The sequence below is a fragment of the Perissodus microlepis genome, chromosome 10 (genome assembly GCF_051167445.1).
Source record: "Perissodus microlepis isolate ML-2025 ecotype Zambia chromosome 10, ASM5116744v1, whole genome shotgun sequence".
NCBI lineage: Eukaryota > Metazoa > Chordata > Actinopteri > Cichliformes > Cichlidae > Perissodus > Perissodus microlepis.
In genome coordinates, this window is record NC_140470.1 from 5,830,063 (window position 1) to 5,853,099 (window position 23,037).

Here is a 23,037-nt window from a genome sequence, read left to right on the forward strand (position 1 = left end):
GTCATTTTGGCAGCAACATGAACAGCGGCACTGCAGAAACTTTCAAGCCATCGGAGTATTCATCTCACTTTAATTCGCATGACATCGAGCTGTATTTCAAAAAACTAAATAGGTTAAATATTACCGACCCGTAAAATGCTCCCAGTGTGCTTTTCAAAAGTATTTCAGCGGAAGAAGACGTCCCAGATCTATTCTATCCAGACATATATAACTACCTTATAATCTTCCCATCTTTAAAAGCTTACAAAAGCCTGGAGAGTTACAAATGGACTCAATCTGGCTTTGTAACAAACATTCAGCTGTGGCTGTGTTCAAGCAAAACAAATTCAGCATCATCACTGGAAAGGTAAGTGTCATATTATCCCAGGCGGTGTAACGTTAGCATTGTTAGCGTGTTCCGCGTTGTCGTTTGTTTACATTAGCTTGGCTAAAATGCGTCTGGTTGTCAGTAGCTATTATGTGTTTTTGATGTACTAAACCAAAATTGTTAACATTTGTAATTGTATTTATAGGTTCTACATTCCCAAAGGCTTAATGACCCGCAGTTAAAGCCATAGGTAGTAGTGAGAAAAGACGGGGTTGTCTTGGGAGCACACTGTAACTGCACAGCTGGCTTTGGTGAGAGCTGCTCACATGTGTCAGCTGTGTTGTTCAGTACATGGCAGCATACCAGTGGAAAACAAGAAGAGATAGCTGTTACATCTAAGAAGTGCACGTGGGCCATCCCAAGTAAGGAGTCTTTAAAGAAAGTGGAATATCAGCAATGCAAGGACATCATTTTTAACAACTCTAAACAAAATAAAAAAAGAGAAATCTGCAAAAGATCATCCTGGCCTCCCAGCTTTTCCCACCTCTGACTGCTGCTGAGCAAGACCAACTGTACCACAACCTCTCCCAATGCCACACACAAGAGGGGAAGATCATCAAACCTAAATTAAAATTCTAAATTATTGCTATTTTTGTTATTAATATAATTCAGTGTTTTATATTGCATCTTACCACTGAAGCAAGTGGCTAGTTTGTAGATTTTTGTTCACTGACAAAGGCAATAAAACCTTTTTTCTGATTTTGATTCGGATCTGTATCTGTCAGTCAGGAATATGAAACGTGGTTAATGGAAATCATTTGAGATGGATGTGAAGATCAAAAAATAGTGAGCCCAGGTGACATGTGCCATTCTTTTATTCTGATATTTGTAGGACAAGTAAGAAAGCTTTCCCTTCAAAATTCAAGTCACAATAAGCAAACAAAAAGTGAGAGTTAATAATGTATATTTGTTGGTTGAGCACATCAGTCACATCATTTTCATTTACATCACTGGAAGGGCACCACATATTCAGATACATTTGTAAGCGCACAACATACACCCACAATCTTGTCAAGATAGGTCACATCATTTTCTCTGTCTATCTCTGTGAAAGTTATGGGGACAGTGCTTTGCAAGATCGTGTACTTTTGACGGAGAACTCCTATTACTCTTTTATATGTATCCTGAGAGAAGCAAGACATCTGGTGGTCTCCAAATCAACAGTATCCAACTGTTTCTTTCCATGAGTAAATGCTGGAATCTTTAATTCTGCTTGGCATTTCTGAATGGACACTCTGGGGTGGCTGCTCAGGCGGTAGAGCAGGTCATCTACTGATCAGAAGGTTGGTGATTCAATTCCTTCCTTCCCCTAGTCTGCATGCCAAATATCCTTGGGCAAGATACTAACCCCAAATTGCTCTCCAATGCATCCATCGGAGTAAGAATGTGTGTGTGAATGTTAGTTAGAAAGCACTTCGAAAATGTGCTTGTGAGAATGAGTGAATGCACAAGCTGTGTAAAGCGCTTTGAGTGCTCAGAAGAGTAGAAAAGTGCTATGTAAGAACCAATCCATTTACCATTACTCTTTAACCAGGAAACCCCTGTCTGCTAAAACTACATCTGGGAGCAAATGAGATAAAAAATTACTTTGTTCTGTAATAAACCTATCACTTGTGCGACCTCCCCATCCAGAGGAGATGAAACAAATAGAACGTTGAGGTCAAATTGCAATTAAGTACTTTACTGTGTGATGTGACTTGTACAAGGATTAACACTGAGCACTTGCTAGCAATCTACTCGGTTTCTCTAGAAATATTTCTAAACAATCTATGATGCAAACAGTCTTCTCAAAGCTGTTGTTCCGAAATGCATATGGCAGAGATTATCTTATGGATTCTCTGTCAGGCCATAACACTAGACTTGGCACCAGTCTACAATACATAACACTGATACAGTGTTTATAAAAAGCTTTAAAACTGTGGTTAAGTCAATTTTAAAATAAAAAGCCAAAAAGACAAGTTAATTCTAAGCTTCATTAACATTAACATGTACTGCTGAAAACATGTTAAACAAGATTTAAGTTTGAGAAAAGGAGCCACAAAATGAAAAACTGTCATGAGAATTGTATATGTTGGTAAACCAGTAAGAATATCAACCCTTTTATCATCATTATGCAAGCTCATTTGATTCACTGTAGTGTTATTCGTTTTTTCTTTCAGCAACACATTTTCAGTCCTCAGAGCTTGGCATTCTTGCTCAAGAGATTGGAGGCATTTACCACATGTTTCAGTGCTACATAATAGAACATTTTCATGGAGAACAGGCCAGACATCATTTCCTGGTTCTTCCTTGGTGGAGTCCTTCAAATGCTGTGAGATGGGAGTTTCGTCTGCAGTAGGATTCTTGCTGTTATCTTGGGGATAATCGCTTGATTGACTGGTGAAAACACAAAAGAAGTATATTAAGAGAGACGTTAAGATATAAACCGCATTTTCGTCAATCATTCTATTCTTGCAGTATACTACTACAGTACATGATACCACTACTAGCTTGTACTAAGCTTAGAACCAATTGTGCAGAAGCATTTTGGTTTATAATTTTACCAAGTAGGATAAAGAGGAGTTGAACAGATTAAAAAGATATATTTTACATACATTAATTTAAGTATGATAGTCAGAGTAAGAGACCAAATCAATATGCAACAGAAACACAAGTAGGTCCAACCTATATTACAACAGTTCGCTAGAGAAAGACTTTGATATATTCACCTTAGAGGGATGCCTTCTGCAGAAAGCTTTATTTGCTCTATTCATTGTAGCTTTGCTTTCCGTCTTCTGTTGAACACATCCAGTCTCATTTTTCTTCTCCTCTTCTCTGGAGATGGACTGTAGTTGAAAATAGATGGATTAAAGTCCGGACACAATGGATTATCACTCTTTCTGCATACAAAATAAACATTAACATTTCAGTATTTTTACTTTAGAGCTTGCTAACTTAGAAAGCATGACAGAAAGCACACGATGCATGCAATTATGTGGTTTTGCACTCATCAGAAACCACAATGATAGTCTAGTAAATAATGAAAATACTTATGTTAGAAAGCTTGTATTTGGTAACTTGCCCGATATGAAATGATCGCTGCACAAGCGGAATCCGACGGCTGGAGGGTCCCATCTTTCAGTCTTGTTTTGCTGGCTCTTTTAATGGCGCTAATCAATTTAGCTCACCTTTCCACACCTTTGGGAATGCGGTAAAATGACGTACCTTTCTTTTTTCGTCGTCTATTTGTACAACCTGGGGCGCAACAGTTATCAACTGTAAATATCAACACTTCACCGAGTTCTTTTGATTCCTCAGAGGCATCCGATGGAAGTCAAAACACTGCTCAGTAGACCATTTAACACTTTACTTCTCTTTCACATTACTTCTAGAAGGGAGATACATCCTGCATGACACGTTGCCGCGGATCTCAAAATGGTGGTGTGCCCCTAACAGTTTTATTACAGAAGCTCTCTCATTCTAGTCTAAACAATAGTAACTTTCCATGGTTAGCCTCTTTCTCCACGGCAGTCAGCCAATTGCTGCCAAAATGGCGACGCCTAGGGGGGGGGGACGAACCTGTGTGATGTCATCTACCGGAGCTCTGGGAGACACTTAAAAGAAGTGGAGGATCTATCGGTTTTATGAGGAAAGAAAAGATGAGAGCCTAACTATTAGCCTAAAAATCCGTCAACAGTATTATATGAATCATGATAAAACATGCCTATCATGTTTTCAGTACCTGCAACTGGTCCGTCGGGTTATTGTCTCCCAGAAACACTTCCGTGTTGCTTTTTCCTATTTGTGTTTTCTTTTTTTCCTATTTGTGTTTTGTTTTTTCGTATTTCCATTGTGTTTTGTGTGCTTTTGCAGCGTTTTTCTTAATGCTGGTGTTTTCTTAAAAAAAAACTTAATTTTTTCTGAATTCATAAGCAGAAAATTAGAGGTCATCCAGGTATTTTTTTAGACAATGTTCATGTGGAAGACAGCAAATTAAATTTTCATGACTAATGATCGAAACTTGCTGTGGCGCCACAGACATGCCGTTTAACCAAAACTCAAACTCTCTGTAATTTAATATAGCCCAGGTCTGTAGTTTAGACTGACCTAATATGAAGGTGATTGGATAAAATCCCGAGGAGTGCAAAAGTAAAACACCTGGAAATGGCAAAATTGGCCCCAAAATGTCATCTTCAATTCAAAACAGCAAGCTTCTTGTTTGGGTTTGGGACATGGGCCCAATGGACTTTTTCGTTACACATGTGCACCACATTTCACACATGTACGTGAAATCCAGTGTAGTTTTGTATGCCCATGTCTGTAACCATTAAAATAGGTGCATTTTTACCAAAAATGATGCATGTAAAAAATTAAAGTTTTTGACAATGTCAAACTCAGTTCATTTGCCGAAATAATACATAGAGTGTTTACAGTAGGGCTTTTGGACTGCAAGTGCTCGGGCCCTAACTAAGCATTTATTTATCCAATTATCTGTCTGTGTGTGCGTCTGATTATGTACTTGTGTGCTTTCATCACTGCTCGAAACAGATTTCTTTGATCATGTACACAAAGGACTTCCAAATTTCCGTTGTTTGCAGGCACGATATCAAAGCATCCTTAGTGCAATGCAAAGCTAAGGGCAGCCACTGTGCAATACAGAAATGACTGAGACAGTTTCACTTTCAATTACATAAAGAATCAGACATTTCTTTATGTGAAATCATATCTGTCAATCGTTTGTTCTCTGTAGCAAGAGGGTTTATTTCCAGTATCTTTAAATTCATTCACATTAAATTTCTAATGAATCCCACAGATTTCATGCTGTATTTGTTCACTGCACACACAAGAAAAAAATATTTCTGTTTTCTGTGATTGACTCCTTGATACAGAGATCTTGTGTCATTCTGCAAAAACTAGCAAAGAAATGAACCTGACTTGGACCTGGAGTACTATAAGCCCCTAGGGCAGAACATCATCAAAAAAATAAGCCTTTGGTGTACTGTTCGCTTTTTCTCCTTCATATTTGTTGTTTTTGATTTTGCCAGTGATGCCATGTTCCTTTCATACAGCATTGTCAAACAGATATGAAACATGGATTTCCAACATCCCTCCTCCAGGTTCTATTGGTCAGCCATTATAGCGAGTGGGTGTTCAACAGAACTAGGAGAGATATGCATGTGTTCCCATAGAATTGTCACATGTACATGGAGACCGATCCTTTTGGGCATGGTGTACAGCAGTCTAATCTCCTTCTTAACACCTTTCCAGTGTGATGGCAACCCCTCCCTCCCCTGCTGCTGCTGCCATTTTACACCTAGATAAGTGTATCAGTGCTGCCAAGAGGATGAATCCCCAGGCTGTCAAGAACACAAGCTTGCCTTTCTCATCAATCAATTTGACAAGGCCAGCCACAGAGCAGAGCCTTCCAGCAACCTGCCCCTCCCTTCGCCCTCCACCTTGTCAGCCCTGCTCTTCCACTGTCTCCCTCCTCTGATTCATTTGTGAAAATACTACATCACTGTACTATTGCAGAACAAAAAAAAAAGGTGAACGAGATTGAGAGGGAAACCTTGTAGAAAGTAAAGATGGGAGGGAAAAGAAGGATAGATAGATAGATAGATAGATAGATAGATAGATAGATAGATAGATAGATAGATAGATAGATAGATGTGAGTGGTAACTATTCCTTTATCCTCCAAGAACTCCCAGAATACTCTCTTAAAATTCGGCCAGGCATTGTCATGCACAAGGAGGGACCTACAACTCACTGCACTCTATAGTGTCTGACAATGGGTCCCGTTACATTATCACAAGCAAGGTGCTGTAGAGGTGTGTGTGTCTCTCCATGGATACCTTCCCAGAGAATAACTGACACACCACTGGTAACAGTGAATGGTGTTGAATGCAGCATGATGTTCTCCACATTTTCACTTGTGCTCAGAGTGACCCTGTTCTAATCTTTGAAAAGCATAGGGTGCCAGTGGTGGACCTGCCAATCATGGCATTGTATGGTAAATGCCAATAGGGTCCATTGTGCTGGGCAGTAAGCACAGGGAAACTAGTGGATGGCTACCTTCATGAAGTCTGTATTTGAATGTTTGGTTAGGAGCATGTAAGGAATAACGGATACTGTGATTCAATCTTAATCGCGTGACATTTGCTCAAGCATCACAGATGTGTATCCAAAAACAAATCTGGTATCAGACAATATTAGATTCAGAGTGTTCACACAACCTTTCTTTTATTTCTTGCCACACAGCATTGTACTGTCAGGGTTCGGCACACATACACTTCCCACTGCTGCTCTCCTCCGGCGTTATGCACACCTTCTCAAGAAGCCTCTCTCCATTCCACTCCAGCGTTACTACAAACAGTAGAGAGCTCATCAGTGCCATCACCACAACCTGTCCACTCACCTGCCTGGCACTGCCCCTTAAGCTCACTCCACCACCCCCTCCCTTGCAGCTGAGAAAGGGACTACATCTCCGCCACACAGATCTTGAGTGTTGCGAGAGTAGAGCTAAAACTCTTGGGGTCTATGAGATAAAGGTGTATCTTATATACCCATAGAAGCTTTACACATGCAGGGACGACTTCTGCCAAGACTTTGTGCTAACACCCTGTGTTGCTCACACAGATATTTCAAAGCATATAGGTGCTGCAGAAATTTATTTCTTAAACAATTAGAGAAAGCATGAACGTTGTCCTGGAAAATATAAGGAAATCTTCCAGGACATGTGCCCAATGTAGGAAAGGTTAGCAAGTCACATGTCTATTAAGCCAGGTCATATTTTCCTTACGCTCACAGTGTACACAGAATAACTAAGCAGAATTTATATTACACGTGCAAAAAAGCATGAAAAGCCAAAAGTAAACATAACATAACACATTTTCATGTTTGCCAGCAGAGTATTCACTTCCTGGAGTCCCAACCAATATAATAATCCCTACAAAGGCAAATGGGCACTAAAAAGCCAATCAGAGCTATATCCAGCTGACAGCACAATGCACAGGGAATAATCCTCAACTAATGTATTGCCCATTAATAATTCACATTTATTCCCGAATGCTGCAGAGACAGCCACTGTCTCAACCTCAAACATCACAGCCATCAACAGGCAAAGTCAGAAGGATATTTGCATAAATGCAGAGAGACAGTCCATAAATCCAAATGTTGCTTTATGAAGATTAGTGTTTATTTTTATAATTTGGATGTTAATTTTTTTTAAAGTCATTTTCATATAAATACAACATGTATTGTGGGTTCACGCCCTCGGCCCACGCCCTCGACAGATGAGACACCTGGGTCTCATTAAGACGATCAGCATTTAAACCAGGAGGCGACTGCTGTTCATCGCTGGATCGTTGTCTACCACGCGTTAGTGAAGTCAAGCTACAGCAAGTCTAGTTAAGAGTATTCTCCTTTGTGCGTCGTACTTAACCCTGTCTCCCTGTCTACAGAGCTTCCTGGATTTTCCCCCGTGTGATTCCCGTGTGGCAGTGTCGGAGTGTGAGCCTGTGATCGTGTGTGTGGATGATCTGAAGAACGCGTGCTTTCCCCCTGGACTTCCCTGGAGACCCCTTCTTCCCTCACTCAGCTGTATATAGCACCCCCCCGCACCTTCTTGTATATACACCTGGTGAATTGTAAATCCTTCTTGTGAGCATCAGAACTGGAGTCCTGCGCTTGAGTCCTCCTCCAAACCGTAACAAGGAATTTGCTTTGAAGAACTTTGCATTTGAGATAACAAACAGTAGAAGTATTTTGGCCATCTGACTCTTAAAAGTATTCTAAAAGTGATCTGCTTGTTAAATTTCTAAACAACCTAGCATAGAAGATTTTTTTAGAAATGCTACAGTAAAAGCTCTTTTGACACTGGGATACAACTCACTATTTTAGTACTATTCGTGTCACCTGCTTCCACTCATATATCTGAATTTTTTTTTCCTAACACTACTGAAAAGCACAGAATTAATTAGTAGAGGCAACATTACAATCAGAATAGTAGTAGTAGTGTTAAATTTTGCACAATAGTATGAGCCAGGTACAACTATCTTTCTTACACAACACTCTGGCCTTTCTTTTAGTACATCAGATAATAAATGGACAACACACAGTGCTTTTCTGCTATAGCAGGCAAAGCACTTCACAGTTTGGTCTGCTAACAACATGCTCACACACACAGCTGTCATGAGCTGGGACACCCTGTGTTGATCACACAGATATGCGTTGCTGTTTGGCTGTTTAAAACAATGTGTGCATCTGTTTATGAATAACAGCAGTAATATAATATAAAGTCGTCGATATGGACATGGCTTTGACACTTAGCGCTACAGTCCAGTGTTGGATGATATACTGACCATTATGCGATTAAGCATCTTTTCTCATAGAAAATGACTGCACAAACTCAGCATGCCCAAAACATAGCTTTAATCAACTTTCCAGCCCTTTGAATTTTGTACTTGTAGAATAAATTCAGTTCAAATTATAAATAATACTTTGGTTACTTGGTTACTTTGTAAATTCAAATGAAATTATTTGTGCACTGATAAGTTCGGTAGTGCAGCTGTTATGATACAAAAAAATGCTATAGATCCACTTGGACAGAGAAGGTCCTGGGTGTATATTATGTTTTAGAAATGAAATTCTGAGAACAGTTCCCTTTTTGAAGGCAGGATCTCCGAGTTTTAGAGGATGATGGAATTCTCTGATGGAAAAGCTGCAGATCAGTCAATCCAAGAGAGGTTGTTTCATATGGATAATCTTTTTTCTTTTCTGAAGGATGAAATCTTTGAAAATACTCCAAGTCAGGCATGGTAACTTGGTTGGAATTCAACAGCACATATTCAGCATGGTGACTTAGGTTACCTTTTCATATGTTAGTTTGGATGAGCTTGTCTTTTATATGACAATTATATAACCTTTATATAACTGTCACAGCAAACTTTCAGCACTTTCTTTTCCCAAACTGTTGTCACCTTCTAAGCTCTGCTCACCAAAATCCTTAAGGACTTGGAGTATTTGCATAATTATACTGAGAGGCTAAGCTAGATGTAAGATGTTGCATCTAGCAATTTTTAGTCCTACTTTCATAACTCATCAGTACCCACGTCACAGATACTTTGTGCTATAATTGTTAACTATGTGTGTGTGTTTGAATAAGGACTTCATGTAAGGTCTGTTTAAGTGTACATTCTTCGATATATGATACACTGTGGTGGTGCTAATGAAAAAGCAAGACCTCAAAATAAGTATGTTTTGACTGAGAGTCAAACAACTTTTGATGGCATGCTGAGAAAATGTAACAATCATCCATTCTGGCCTGAGATATGAACACACGATGACTCACAATGCATTTGGGGCAAAGGTATGTGGGTGAAAGCAGCAGGAAAATGCAATGTGTGTTTGAGAGCATCCCAGCTGGGCAAATAACAGTCTATTGTGTTAAACAACTATGCTGGTGAAGACTGAAACCCTTCCCGGAGGATATGCTGACACTGATGTGGTGTGGCGCCCTTAGGGAGCTTATCCAGCCAAGCATTTGTGGCCATTCAGCACACCAATCACACCGTGACACAACTCTTAGCAATGTGAGGCAGTCAAATGACAATTCACAATTCTTCTTTTTATTTTCAGCATTTTTATGAACAGGAAAAAGAACAGGTGTTGACTGAACAAAAACAAATGACACACAGCCAAAATCGATTTTTTTCAAGAACACTGGGAATTTTATTACAATTTTATGGACATAATTTGCAGTTCGAATACGGCTACACTATAGGTCAAAAAAGCATTTCAGCAATAATTAAATCATCTAATTTGAATGTGACAATTTGAATAGAAAAAAATATCTGCTAAAGTTTTTAAAGTGTTGGGTTGAGTTGTTTTTGTTATCCACAATAATACTTACTTTTTCTTTTCAAGACAGTGTTGAGGATTAAAAATTAAAAAGTCCACTACCCTAGACTTCTAGATATCTCTATATATACCTTCACAGGTTTGTCATTTGGCCCTTTCATGAATACGAAAAAAAGAGTGATGACTCCTTGGATGATGAATCAACAATGTGACCAGCTTAACTCACTTAAGACACATTTTGTCAACATTTGGCAAGTTCTGATTCCACTCCCTGGTGGAGAGTGGATGGCAGGGCACATAGAAAGTTATGGCTGTACTGCAAGACCCTGAAAACACAATGAGCAGAAAGAAAGAGAAAACAAGTCTCCCTCCCCTGTACAACCCTCCAGCCTCTACTGTTGTTTCTCCAGCAGCACTCTTAATATTGATTTTTGATGCCAGACTTCTGGAAACACTGCAAACGTGACAAGTGTCTACACATACAGTAAATGCACGCATACAAACACAAACACACATATTGGCAACATGCTGGGATGAACAAATAAAGGTTTTTGAAGCCTTTCCCTCAAATGACAAGTGACATTGGTATCCAGGGGACACTTTGCTTTTGGTCTCAAGACAAGTAAATGGAATGAAAGGGACAAGAGAGGGTAAGAAAGTCTTACATTCACAGCTGATACTTAAAGAAGTTGCTCAAATCAACAGGCTAATGCTAGGTACAAAGAGGACAAGTTGACATGGGTGGTTGTGCATTTAAATCTTAAAATTTAATCAAATCAAAAGAATAAAAGTAGATGTCCTTAAAGTGTTTGTTTTTTTCAGAGAGGTGCCCTGACAGCAAATAATCACATGGCACAATTCAACTCATGGGATATCCCATGACGGTTTGCCACAACCTTTAAAATTAAAAATAACACATTAAAAAACACATTTAAGTGCAGTTTGCATTCCAAGCAAAGGGGAACTTCTGTCAATGCACAATTTCATGGTACACCAATTACCTTGATGCACATATCAGAGCTATAAAGAATCAGAAGAAAGTGCGTTGCTCAGACTGATCGGAGGCAAATTTTATTTCAAAAGACTACCCGACAGAAGCCTTGATAAAAGTGTGATTTTGTGCAAACTGTGCAAAAAGGAGTTTGCATACCACTGAAGCACTTCAACCTTACAGTACCATCTAAATGCAAAACATGTTGCAGCGAGCACAGAAACTGTGGGAGCTGTTAGCGCTAGCAGTCCCAGCAGTTTAGCAGCTCAAACTTGATGAAATTACTGGATTAAGGACCAAAATTATTAAGTCAACATCGGAAAAACTTACAAATACTCTCACAAAATGGATTGCTCTGGACAGAAGCTCACTATCATTGGTAGAAGATAGGGGGTTAGAAATTGTGCTACAGTTAGCGTCAGGTGAACCAACTTTCCAACTTCCATGCCGAAAGACTATTCCAAGTGAAATTCAACAGCTTTATGACACTGAAAAGCAAGCAAAATTAGAGGTATTACAGACAGCCATGCTAATATGGAGGATCTGGATATGTTTTCTCGTCTTCTAAAGAATCAAGAGGCTGTTTTTGCTGTTTTAGACAAACAAAAGCACAAGCTAGTCATATTAACTCCATCAAAGCTGGTAAAACTCCAAAAGCTGGCTACTGTCATTGAGCATTGCAGTTAAATAAAAATATTTTTTAACTTATTGTTACCGTTTCTTCAAAAAGCTCTACAGTTGACAATTATTGTGTAGATTAATAATTACTTTCTTGGACTATCTACTACAGATTTGTGGCTGAGCTTCTTAAAGTTGAGAAATATGTCTCAAGTTCAATGGTTTTACCTACTTTCCGCCACCTGCATCACACCATGGAGGTCTCCGATGATGACTCAGACTACATGGTTAAATTTAAGACTGTGTTCACAAAGGACCTAACCCAACATGTAGCTACACTCAACAATCAGTAGCTCAAGATAGCTACTGTGCTTGACCCACACTTTAAGGATTTAAAGTGTCTTGCAAGTGGAGAGCGAGAAAAGGTTCAGATCAACCTTGAGGCACTGCTGAATTAACAGTGTAAAAATGCCACCACAAAGGAGCCAGCAAAGACAAAGAGCCTCCTCCTCTCTTCATTGTCTTCAGACTCTGATTCAGATGAGGAAGCCCTGTGTAACAGGGCCCTTAGTTCGTACAGAGCAGAATCCACCATCAACGAGAAAGACTGCCCGCTGTAGTGGTGGTCCAGTCGAGCAGGGACCCACCCACAGCTGTCTGTACGGGCCCGCAAGTATCTGATTAAGCCACTTCTGTCCCTTGTGAGAGTCTGTTCTCACTTGCAGGTCACATAGTAACAATAAAGAGAGCTGCTTTGAGCTCTGAAAATGTGAACAGGCTAGTTTGTCTAAGTAACTGGCTGAAAGAGATGGACAGTAAATAAGCATAGAGGTATTGTGAGTCCAATGGGTTTGGTTTTTTTTTGTTGTTGTTGTTTTTTTTTGCACTGATCATACTGTTTTAGCCTAATATACAAAATAATTCTGGCTAAGGTTACTTTGTATTATTATTATTTAAAGACAATACTATTTTGAAAATGTATTTACAATAGCACTTTATTTTTAAGTCTGCCCAATTTTGGCCAAGGATAATATTTTTGTTTCTCTGTTCTGAATTGAAATGCAGTTTAAATGTTTTTTCCCCAGAAGTTAAAAGAGCTTACAATATTCATGTCCATGTCTATTATTTGATTCTCTCACCCACTAAAACCCCTTTAAATTAAAAAAACATTTGCACTTTGGGACAAACTTTCTTGTGTGATTAAAAGCGATTAATCAAGATTAATTACAAAGCCTCTAATTAATTAGATTAATTTTTTTAATAGAGCCCTACTCCTAATATTTAGATATTTCTTTATGTATTAAAATTCACCACTCAAAGCAGACTTAGCAAGTCGCAGGATTCATTATTGTGGTAATCGAGAAAATAAAGGTAAATGCTGTTCCAGCGTTGTAAACACATTGAAAGGCCAACACATTGAGTATTTTTCGTAACCTAACTGTGGCGTTTTCATGCATCAACCTACCAGCATCCAAAAAAAATCCCCCAAAATCATACTCTTTAAGTTTTAATTTTGGACTTTTACAACTGTTTTCATGTCAAATCCAAGAGATCCATTCCACTACTGGAATAATTTTATGTTTATCTTGAGCACTGTTCTTCATTTTGAAACATTGTACCAAGGGGCTATGGTGTTGTATGGAATTAGGAATTCAACAGTTGTGACATTCAGGGCAATATAGATGTTTGAAATAAAAATTTGGTTGATAGGTTATTTCAATGCCAATGCTTTTGACAAAGGTGTCATTTATTCAGCCAACATGTCTGTGTATCACTACTTGTGGGGTCCTGTCAGTATGGGTGAGAACATCTCTAGACTTCTCTAGATGTTCAGATTCCAGTGCACATGCTGCCAACACCAGTGCAAAAAGGGCCTTAAAGTGCAGGGCAGTCAAGGCAGGCCTCCTAAGACCTCTATGACATTAAAGACTGCTGTGTCGTTCGTTGTGGGTTGTCTGTGCAGAGAGCTGTTGGCCATATCTTCCTGCAAACCTTAACTGCAGTCCTCTAATCCTCTGTGGTTCCTAAATGGTGAAAGAGTGAAGAAAACAGTCTTCTTGTGGTGTCGTCTTCTTGGGACGCCCAATTCAAAGCTCTACTGTTTTGTGGTACTTGGCCATCAATTTGGAAATAGTACTATGGCTCACTCCAAATAATGCTGCAACTAGGTTTTGCAGAACACCAGCTTGAATTTCCCCTATGGTACAGACCCTATCCAGGCCAGTGAAACATGGTGTGCTTGGCCACCAACAGATCATTGTAGCATGATCCATGCTGCTAATTCAAGTTCAGAGTTTTCAGTTCAAAACTTTGAATCAACTTCAGATCTTTTATCTGATTAGTCTGCAAATTTAAAATAAATTGTGCATGTGTATGAGCTGCGGGAGAACACAACAATTCCCAGAATATGGTGCAGATATTTAATATTTGATAAAGAATATGCAAAGACCTAAGATGACCAGAAGTTTGCAAGCGTTTTGGTTTGAGGTGATGAGTCCTAATGATAGTCCTACAAACCAAGCATTAGAATAGAGAGGAAAAGTGATTTAAGTACCTTCTGGATGGTTGCTGGTGGCAAACAGGCTGGTCTGAGTATTTCAGAAACTGCTGATCTACTGTGGTTTTCTGCAAAGCCATCTCAAGAGTGAAAATGTACTGCTGATGGCAGAGGTCAGCGGAGAATGGCTAGACTGCTTTGAGATGAGAAGAAGGCAACAGAAACTCAAATACAATGATAGAAGAATAATAATCCTTTATTTGTCCCACAAGGTGAAATTTGGGTGTAACAGCAGCAAGAAAGACACATATACAAATAAAGCCTGGGGGGTTGGTTTTTGTCCTGAGATTGTCTTCAGGCTGTTCGAAACCCCTCTGATGTTGTCCTGTTGCAGCTGCTCTTCCATCTTCCTCCTGTAGTTTTCCTTCCCTTGCCTTATCTTCCACTTCAGCTTCTTCTGGACAGCTCTCAGCTCCTGTTTGTCTCCAGATCTAAAGACTCTCTTCTTCTCCTTGAGGAGAGCCTTTATTTCAGGATTTATCCATAGTTTGTTGTTAGAAAAACGCTGTACCTTTATGATGGGTACAGTGTTGTCCACACAGAAGTTCATGTAATCCGTAATGCAGTCTGTGATGTTGTTGAGGTCATCCTCCAAACGGCTGCAGAGGTTGTCCCACACAGTAGAATGGAAACAGTTCCTCAGGGCCTCTTCAGTCTCTGCCAACCATTTCCTAACTGTGTGTTTCACAACTGGTTCTCTGTGTACTAAAGGTTTATACAGAGGCTGGGGATGAACCAGGTTGTGATCTGAGCCCCTGGGGGGGCTCAGAGGTGATGAGCTGTATGCCTATTTGGTGTTAGCATATAATAAGTCCAATGTTTTATTGTCTCTGGTGTGGCAGGTGACATACTGGGTGAAGAGTGGAGGGAGAGAGGAGAGTGGAGGACAGGGAGATGTGATTAAAGTCCCCAGAGATCAGGAAAAGGGCCTGAGGATGCTGTGTTTAGAGTCTGCTGGTTACAGTGTGCAGGACCTCACAGGCTGCTGCAGCGTTAGCAGAGGGCGGGACATACACAGCTATCATAATGACGTGTGTAAACTCTCGCGGTAAATAGTACGGTCTCATGCTAACCACTAGCAGCTCAATGTCCTTACAGCATAGCGTCTCTTTGATAGATAAATACCCAGAGTTACACCATCTATCGTTCAGAAACACAGCCAAACCCCCTCCTCTCTTCTTACCACTCTCCGTTGTTCTGTCTGCCCGGATCAGATGTGTGTTTATGTGTTAGCGCGGTTAGCCACGACTCTGTGAAGCACATCACGCTGCATTTCCTGTAGCTCCTCTGATGTCGGGTTAGAGCCACCAGTTCATGGCGCGTTCTCATGTGGTATCTGTTATTACATTCCCCATAATAACAGATACCACAGTGATACAAGGAGCAGATACCACAGTGATACAAGGAGCAGGAATGTACAAAATGTTTAATGTGTACTTCCGGCACCGCAAAATGTTTAACTTTGAATCAGCTGTGCTACAGCAGCAGACCATCCCAAGTGTCACTCTTGTAAGCTAAGAACAGAAAACTGGCAAAGGCTGGAAGAATGTTGCATGATTCGATGAGTTGCTGTATCATAGAGTCAGAATTTGGTGTAAACAACATGAAAGTATGGATCCATCTTGCCTTGTATCAGCTGGTAGTGTAATAGTGTCATTTTGTGGGGATATGTTCTCTTCACACATTTTATGCCCCTTAGTACCAGTTAAACACTAGCATTGTTTCAATGCCAGAGTCCACTTGCGTGACCATGTCCACTTTGACATACCCATTTTCTGATGGCTGCCTCGAACAGAATAACATATAATGTCACAAAGTTCATATCAAACTGGCTTCTAGAGCAGGGCGATATGACCAGAAATATTTATCACGATATACATTTGAAAATTTGCGATAACGATATAACTGACGATATAATTGACACTAGACAAAATACTTTACAACTCCACAACTTTATTAGTGCAAAAAAACAAAACATCAATGCTGTATTTTCACAAGCAGCTGTTTTTTACGTGCATTAAAGTTACATAAAAATTTAACAGTGCAAATGCAAATTCCTTGCTGACAGTTTAACCAAAAGGCATTTCCAGTGGAAATTGGCCGACATATCCTCAGCATAATCATGTATAACATTCACAAAATTAAAAAAGAGGTTATACACACACAATACGGTAATATTATTTTGAAGCACAGTACGTATCACTCCGCGAGGCTCCTGCCTACGATAGCCGTAATGCTCCGACAATCCATCACATGAGCGCTTTATGTGGTACACGAGCGCTGTGTACCACATAAAATAGTTTCAAGGTCAGTAAATACAGCCAGAATTCATAATTAAGGCACATGGAATTATAAGGGGCTCTGTCGATTTTCAGAAAAATCAAAGGATTGATTTTAAGTGTGCCGTATTTTCCAAAAAGCACAGTAATAACGATGGCCCGCTAGCATGTTTACCAAAAATAGTGCTTTGTTGTGTATCTGACGAACAAAAACCAGCTCCACACCACTGAAGTTGCAGCATTTTTACAAACCAATTCTGGTTCATCATTTCATTCAACGATCCGCTTTCACCCTTCTCATTCTCCATCGCCGCCATGCTTTTTCTGCCATGTGCGTATGAAAACAAAGGCACTGCGCATGCGCATTTTACCCATATTCTATCGCGATATTTCATTTTCTTATCGTTGCCCAACATTATACCGGTATTACCGTGAATGGTATAATATGGCCCAGCCCTGTTGGCTTCTTGACTGTGGTTTCATGACAGTGGGTTCACTGTACTCGGGTAGCCTTCCACAATCACCACATCTCTTTGGGAATGTAAATTAATCAAAAGATTTTGGAGCTTCATATCTCAAGAACTAAGTAATATTTTTAACAACCTGATTCAAAGGGACCCCGGGTATTTTCTTCTTGGCCTACCCTCAAAAGAATTAACATTGAATCACTTGCAACGCAAATTATGTCACAAACTATTGCTGGTAGCTAGGAAATGTATTCTCATTAATTGGGTTAAGGATAAACCTCCCTCTGTGACGTTGTGGTACAGAGAATTATTTAAAGTTATTCCTCACGAAAGAACTGCTGCTATTTTAGGAGGAAATGAGGGTCTCTTTCTCAATGTTTGGTCCCCTTTGCTTTCTTATTTGCCAAATGATTTGTCCCAACTGTTGAGGGGGGGTGGTTGCGATTAAGATGTTCTCAGTTAAATAGGAAGCAAGTGTAAAGGACAATTCATTCTTGGAGTTTATCTTTTTCTCTTTCTATATCTGTGGGTAATTGAGTGAAAATATGTTTTTTTGTGTGTGTGTGTGTGTGTGTGGATGTGGGGTTTTTTTTTTGTTTTTTTTTTTTGTTTTTTTCTTTCTTCTTTTCTGTTTGATTATGTTTTATGTTATTCTTGATAACGAATAAAAATTGTATATCTCAACCCTGAAAAAAAACCAAAAACAAAAAAAAACCCCACATCTCTATTCAACAGAGCACCTATGGGAACTTGTAGAATGGGAGATTTGAATCACACATGTGCAACTGACAAATCTTTAGGAACAGCATGATGTTATCATGTTAATGTGGAAAAAAGCAGTTCTAAAAGAAAAGGCTCCAACCTGCCAGTATTAAGTTATCACTAAAACAACGTCTAGTAAGTGTAGTCCTTATAACTACAATAGACAAATGCACAATACACAAATATCCCAGGATTTTTATTTAAGATGTTGTACAGCTAATACCAGTTTTAAACAAGGAATGGGAGAAAATTACTAGCCCTGTTAAAATCGAATGAGCTACATCTTGTTCAGTAACAACGTATTAAAATGTTCATGTCAGCTGTAGTCTTGTAACATTTAGCAAATGGTCATGGTTTAGACAGCTAGAGTTATCTGTCTATTAAACCTGACATCATTAGCCGTTTCCAGGTCCAAACTCTGCTTCTGGCCCCAAAGTCAAACAAACACTGTGGCATCACTGTCAGTCTAAATTTATTCATTTTTAATAAAATGATCAGTGTTGGTGCTCTACCAGGTGTAACAATAAAGTTTAACATCCAGGCATCCATGAGAAACAGGAATTATGAAGTTTAACACAGAAGTTAGCAGAGAGTTAGCTTGCTAGTTTTCATCCATACCATGCTCTGACTGAAGAATTTCTGAATAATTAACACGTACAGCTCTGCTATCACTTCCAACATAAATGAAGAGAGAAAACTAAACAGCAGTGACATTTGTAGGGTCACTGCAGTTGGGCTAGCTGGTTTATATTGATGTACTCCGTTGGAGCTAGCTACAGAGCTATGATTAGCACAGTGTTTCCCAACCTCTTGGAGCCACAGCACATATTTCACATCAGAAAAAAAAGTCACATGGCACACCACCAAACAAAAATGTCACAAAAAGCATATTGATAATTTTTCCCCGCACACCAGGCAGAGCAGACTTGGCACGGTTTGTCCTCAGTATACCTTTTTTGCTTTCGTCTGACCACTACTCATGCTAGTTTTCATCTGGATCAGAATTTTCTCCAATACCCAGGTCAGATTGACTGGTAACGTGACAGTTCGCAATTGTTATAGACAAATGCAGGAAAAAGATGCTGTAAATGGACCATACTTCAGTCAGGAGAAAAACTGAGATAATCCATCCACAATACAGAAAAAATTGTCATTGTCATTGTTACTCGTCATGGAAAATTCCAAATCAAATCAAATCACTTTTATTGTCACATCACATGTGCAGGTACACTGGTACAGTACATGCGAGTGAAATTCTTGTGTGCAAGCTTCACAAGCAACAGAGGTGTGTAAAAATACAATAACATAAGAACAAGCAAAATATAAGAATGGGTAAATCTGAGAATTATATGAATAAATATAAGAGTGTATGCGCATTACTGAATGTGTATACTAAATATGTATATCTACGTGTGTGTGTGTATATATATATATATATATATATATATATATATATATATATATATATATATATATATATATATATATATATATTTTTTTTTTTTTTTTTTTAATTAAATAGAATAAACAATAAAACAAAATATACAGAGGTTGGCAGTTGGATATTGTGCAAAACAAGTGGCATTTGTATACAGTATGGAGCGCATAATGTTGAAGTTCTGGTAAGTGAAGGTGAGGTGTCTATGAAGTGTTCAGCAGTCTGATGGCCTGATGGAAAAAGCTGTCTCTCAGTCTGCTGGTATGGGACTGGATACTGGAGAACCTCCTTCCTGATGGAAACAGTCTGAACAGTTTATGGCTGGGGTGACTGGAGTCCTTGATGATCCTCCCTGCTTTCCTCAGGCACCGCTTCCTGTAGATGTCCTGGAGGGAAGGAAGCTCACCTCCAATTATCCGTTCAGAACACCGCACTACTCTCTGGAGAGCTTTGCGGTTGTAAGCGGTGCTGTTGCCATACCAGGTGGCGATGCATCCAGTGAGGATGCTCTCAATGGCACAGCGATAGAAGGTCCTGAGGATGCGGGGGCTCATGCCGAATCTTTTCAGTCTCCTGAGAAAGAAGAGGCGCTGCTGCACCTTCTTCACTGTTTTGTTTATGTGTCCTGACCACGTAAGATCCTTAGCCAGATGTACACCAAGGAACCGTAAGCTGCTCACTCTCTCCACGTGCCGAGGAACTTAAAGGAGGACACCCTCTCCACATAGTCACCTTTTATGGATAGGGGAGGGGGATCAGTTCTTGTTTTGCAGAAGTCCATGACCACTTCCTTGGTTTTCTTGGGGTTTAGGGTGAGGTTATTGTAGTTACACAATTCTGACAGTCGCTGGACCTCATCCCTGTAGGCGGTGTCATCATCGTTGGTGATGAGCCCCATCAGAGTGGTGTCGTCTGCAAATTTGATGATGATGTTGCAGGGGTGCGTAGGGGTGCAGTCACTGGTGTAGATGGTGTATAATAGTGGACTCAGCACACATCCCTGTGGTGAGCCAGTGCTGAGTGACAGGGTGGATGATCGCTGGTTGCCAACCTTGACTGATTGTGAACGGTCTGTGAGGAAGTTTTTGATCCATGCACATGTGGAGGGGGGGGGGGGGAGTCCAAGTTTACCAGCTTGTCTATAAAAATGTCTGGGATGATAGTATTGAAGGCCGAGCTGAAATCAACGAAGAGCATCCTTACTGATGTCCCAGGATTCTCCAGGTGATGCAGAGCGGAGTGGAGAGCAGTGGAAATTGTATCCTCTGTGGACCAATTTGCCTTGTAGGCAAACTGGTGGGGGTCGAAGCTGGGTGGGAGGCAGTCCTTTATGTGTTTTAGGACCAGCTTCTCAATGTACTTTGCAACCACTGGAGTCAGTGCGATGGGTCTGTAGTCACTGAGGCTACTGATGGTGGTGGACTTGGGGACTGGGACTATTGTTGATGATTTCAGGCAGTGAGGGACAGAGGCATGTGTCAGGGAGAGGTTGAATAGTCTGGTGAACACAGGAGCCAGCTGGTCGGCACAGGCTTTGAGCACTCTACCAGGTATTCTGTCGGGGCCAGCAGCTTTCCTCTGATTTACTGCTCTGAACACATTGCGGACCTGATGTTGTTGGAGGCTAAATGTGTGGGGCCTGTGCTCAGAGGATGCTGTGGGCAGGGTGGTGTGCATGGTGGGGGTGACTGCAGTTTTCTCGAAGCGGGCAAAAAAGTGGTTAAGTTCCTCCACTAACGAGATGTCCATATTATCTATATTTGTCCCATTGGCTTTGTAATATGTGATGTGTTTCAGGCCCTCCCATACCTTCCTGGAGTTGTTATCAGAGAGGTGATCTGATAGCTTGTTTGAATAGTCCAGTTTTGCTGCTCTGATGCCTTTATTAATGCCGCACATCCTCCTCAGACACAGTGTGCGCACTGACGTCATCTGCGGTGCGCACACTGTCCGGTCTCATGGTGTTCGCTGTGTCAAATCTAGCACAGAATACGTTTAGATCCTCACACAGAGAGGCTGTGGTCCGCGGTGTGCTGGTTTTCCCTCTAAAGTCTGTGATTGTGTTTAGTCCCTGCCACATACTCCAAGGGTTGTCAAACTGTTGTTCCACCCTGTCCCTGTACTCACGTTTGGCTGCTTTGATCGTCTTCCGGAGTTGGTAATGTGCGTGTTTTTAGTCCGATGTGTTCGCGGAGGCAAAAGCGGTGCTCCGTGCCGCCAGTGCCGTGCGAACATCTCTGTTAATCCACGGTTTTTGATTTGGGAAGGATTTAACTGTTCTGGATGGGGCGACATCTTCCACGCATTTTCTGATAAATCCATAGACTGAGTCTGTGTACTCATCGATGTCATTAGCAGCCAGGTGAAACATTTCCCAGTCCGCGTGATCAAAACAGTCCTGCAGCGCGGACTCCGATTGGTCTGACCAACGGCGCACCGCCCTCAGGGTTGGAGCTTCCTGTTTCAGCTTTTGCCTGTAGGCCGGAAGGAGCAGGATGGAGCTGTGATCTGATTGGCCGAATGGGGCACGGGGGAGGGCTTTGTACGCATCCCGGAAGGAGGTGTAGCAGTGGTCAAGTAGCCGGTCTCCACGAGTGTTGAAATGGATGTGTTGGTTGAGTTTTGGTGAAACTTTCTTCAGGTTTCCCTTGTTAAAGTCCCCGGTCGTGATAAACGACGCCTCTGGGTGTGCGGTTTCCTCACTGCTGATCACGCTGTACAGTTCCCTGAGTGCTCGGTCAGTGTCAGCTTGTGGGGGAATGTAAACAGCCGTAATAATCACTGCTGTAAATTCCCTCGGTAGCCAGGTGGCCGGCACTTAATCATCAGGTACTCCAGGTCCGGTGAGCAGAAGGATTTGACCGGGTGCACGTTCACATAATCACACCAGCTGTTGTTGATCATGAAACACACACCATCGCCTCTGCTTTTCCCATTAAGCTCCTGTGACCTGTCCGCGTGGTGCACAGAGAACCCCAGTAGTTGTATTGAGAACTCCGGTACCTTGTCCGATAGCCAGGTTTCTGTGAGGCAGATCACGCAGCAGTCCCGCATCTCTCGCTGGAATGAGGAAAAGTAAAATTAAACACAAAAACCAGCTGTTGCTTGGGGGAGCTCACAATGATGCTGCCATACTCGACACCATCTTGCGTCTATTTCGCAAGATGGCGAAATAGACCCAGATTGTCATGGTTCTGGGTCGGTGACCCAGTGTTTTTGATTTTTGTACTCTTATTTTTGATATTATGAATTATGACAGTTTGTGTTTTGGTTTCCCAGTGTTTATTCTGTGCTCCCTCTGTTTTCCGTCGTCCCTGCCTGTGTATCCCCTCTAGTGTAGTCAGGTCTCTGTCTTAAGCCTGCGTCTCTGAGTCTGTGTCTTTGCGTGTGCGTTTCCTGCTTTATTTTGAAGTTCCGTGTCTGATCTTAGTGTGTTCAATTTACGCTTCCTTGTCTCGTCAGTTCTGATTTCCCCCAGCTGTGCTCTCCTTCTGTGTCTCATTCCCCTCGTTACTTCCCAGTGTATTTAAACCCTGTGTTTCTCTGAGTCAGTGTCGTGTCGTCCCTCAAGCTGTGTGTTTCCTCGTGTGCCTCGCCGTCAAGTGTAAGTTTATATTTCCCAGTTTAGTTTTGTATGCTTTCCCCGACCAGCAAATAAAGCTGTGGTTTTGAGTTCATCCCTCGAGTCTGTGAGTCCTGCATTTTGAGTCCTCATCTCTT

At 40.8% G+C, this 23,037-nt stretch overlaps 1 protein-coding gene and 1 pseudogene across 4 annotated transcripts in view; both read right to left on the reverse strand.

Moving 5' to 3' along the window:
* Positions 1-23,037, reverse strand: part of ntm (neurotrimin) — a 404,648-nt gene that overhangs the window by 315,087 nt on the left and 66,524 nt on the right. Inside the window, exon 2 of one of the 3 annotated variants that reach the window (XM_084941578.1) lies at positions 19,388-22,377. The exons of the other annotated variants lie outside the window; for them this stretch is intronic. Coding sequence (XP_084797704.1) covers positions 20,305-21,249 — 945 coding nt within the window. The 5' untranslated portion in view covers positions 21,250-22,377 and the 3' untranslated portion in view covers positions 19,388-20,304. Of the gene's footprint in view, positions 1-19,387; positions 22,378-23,037 lie in introns of those variants that run through there. 3 annotated transcript variants of the gene reach the window in all.
* Positions 1,367-20,215, reverse strand: LOC146378672 (uncharacterized; annotated as a pseudogene). The gene is made up of 4 exons (XR_014801490.1): positions 19,998-20,215; positions 14,746-14,970; positions 3,076-3,192; positions 1,367-2,743 (listed from the first exon to the last, which is right to left on the reverse strand). The product of XR_014801490.1 is annotated as an uncharacterized LOC146378672 (transcript).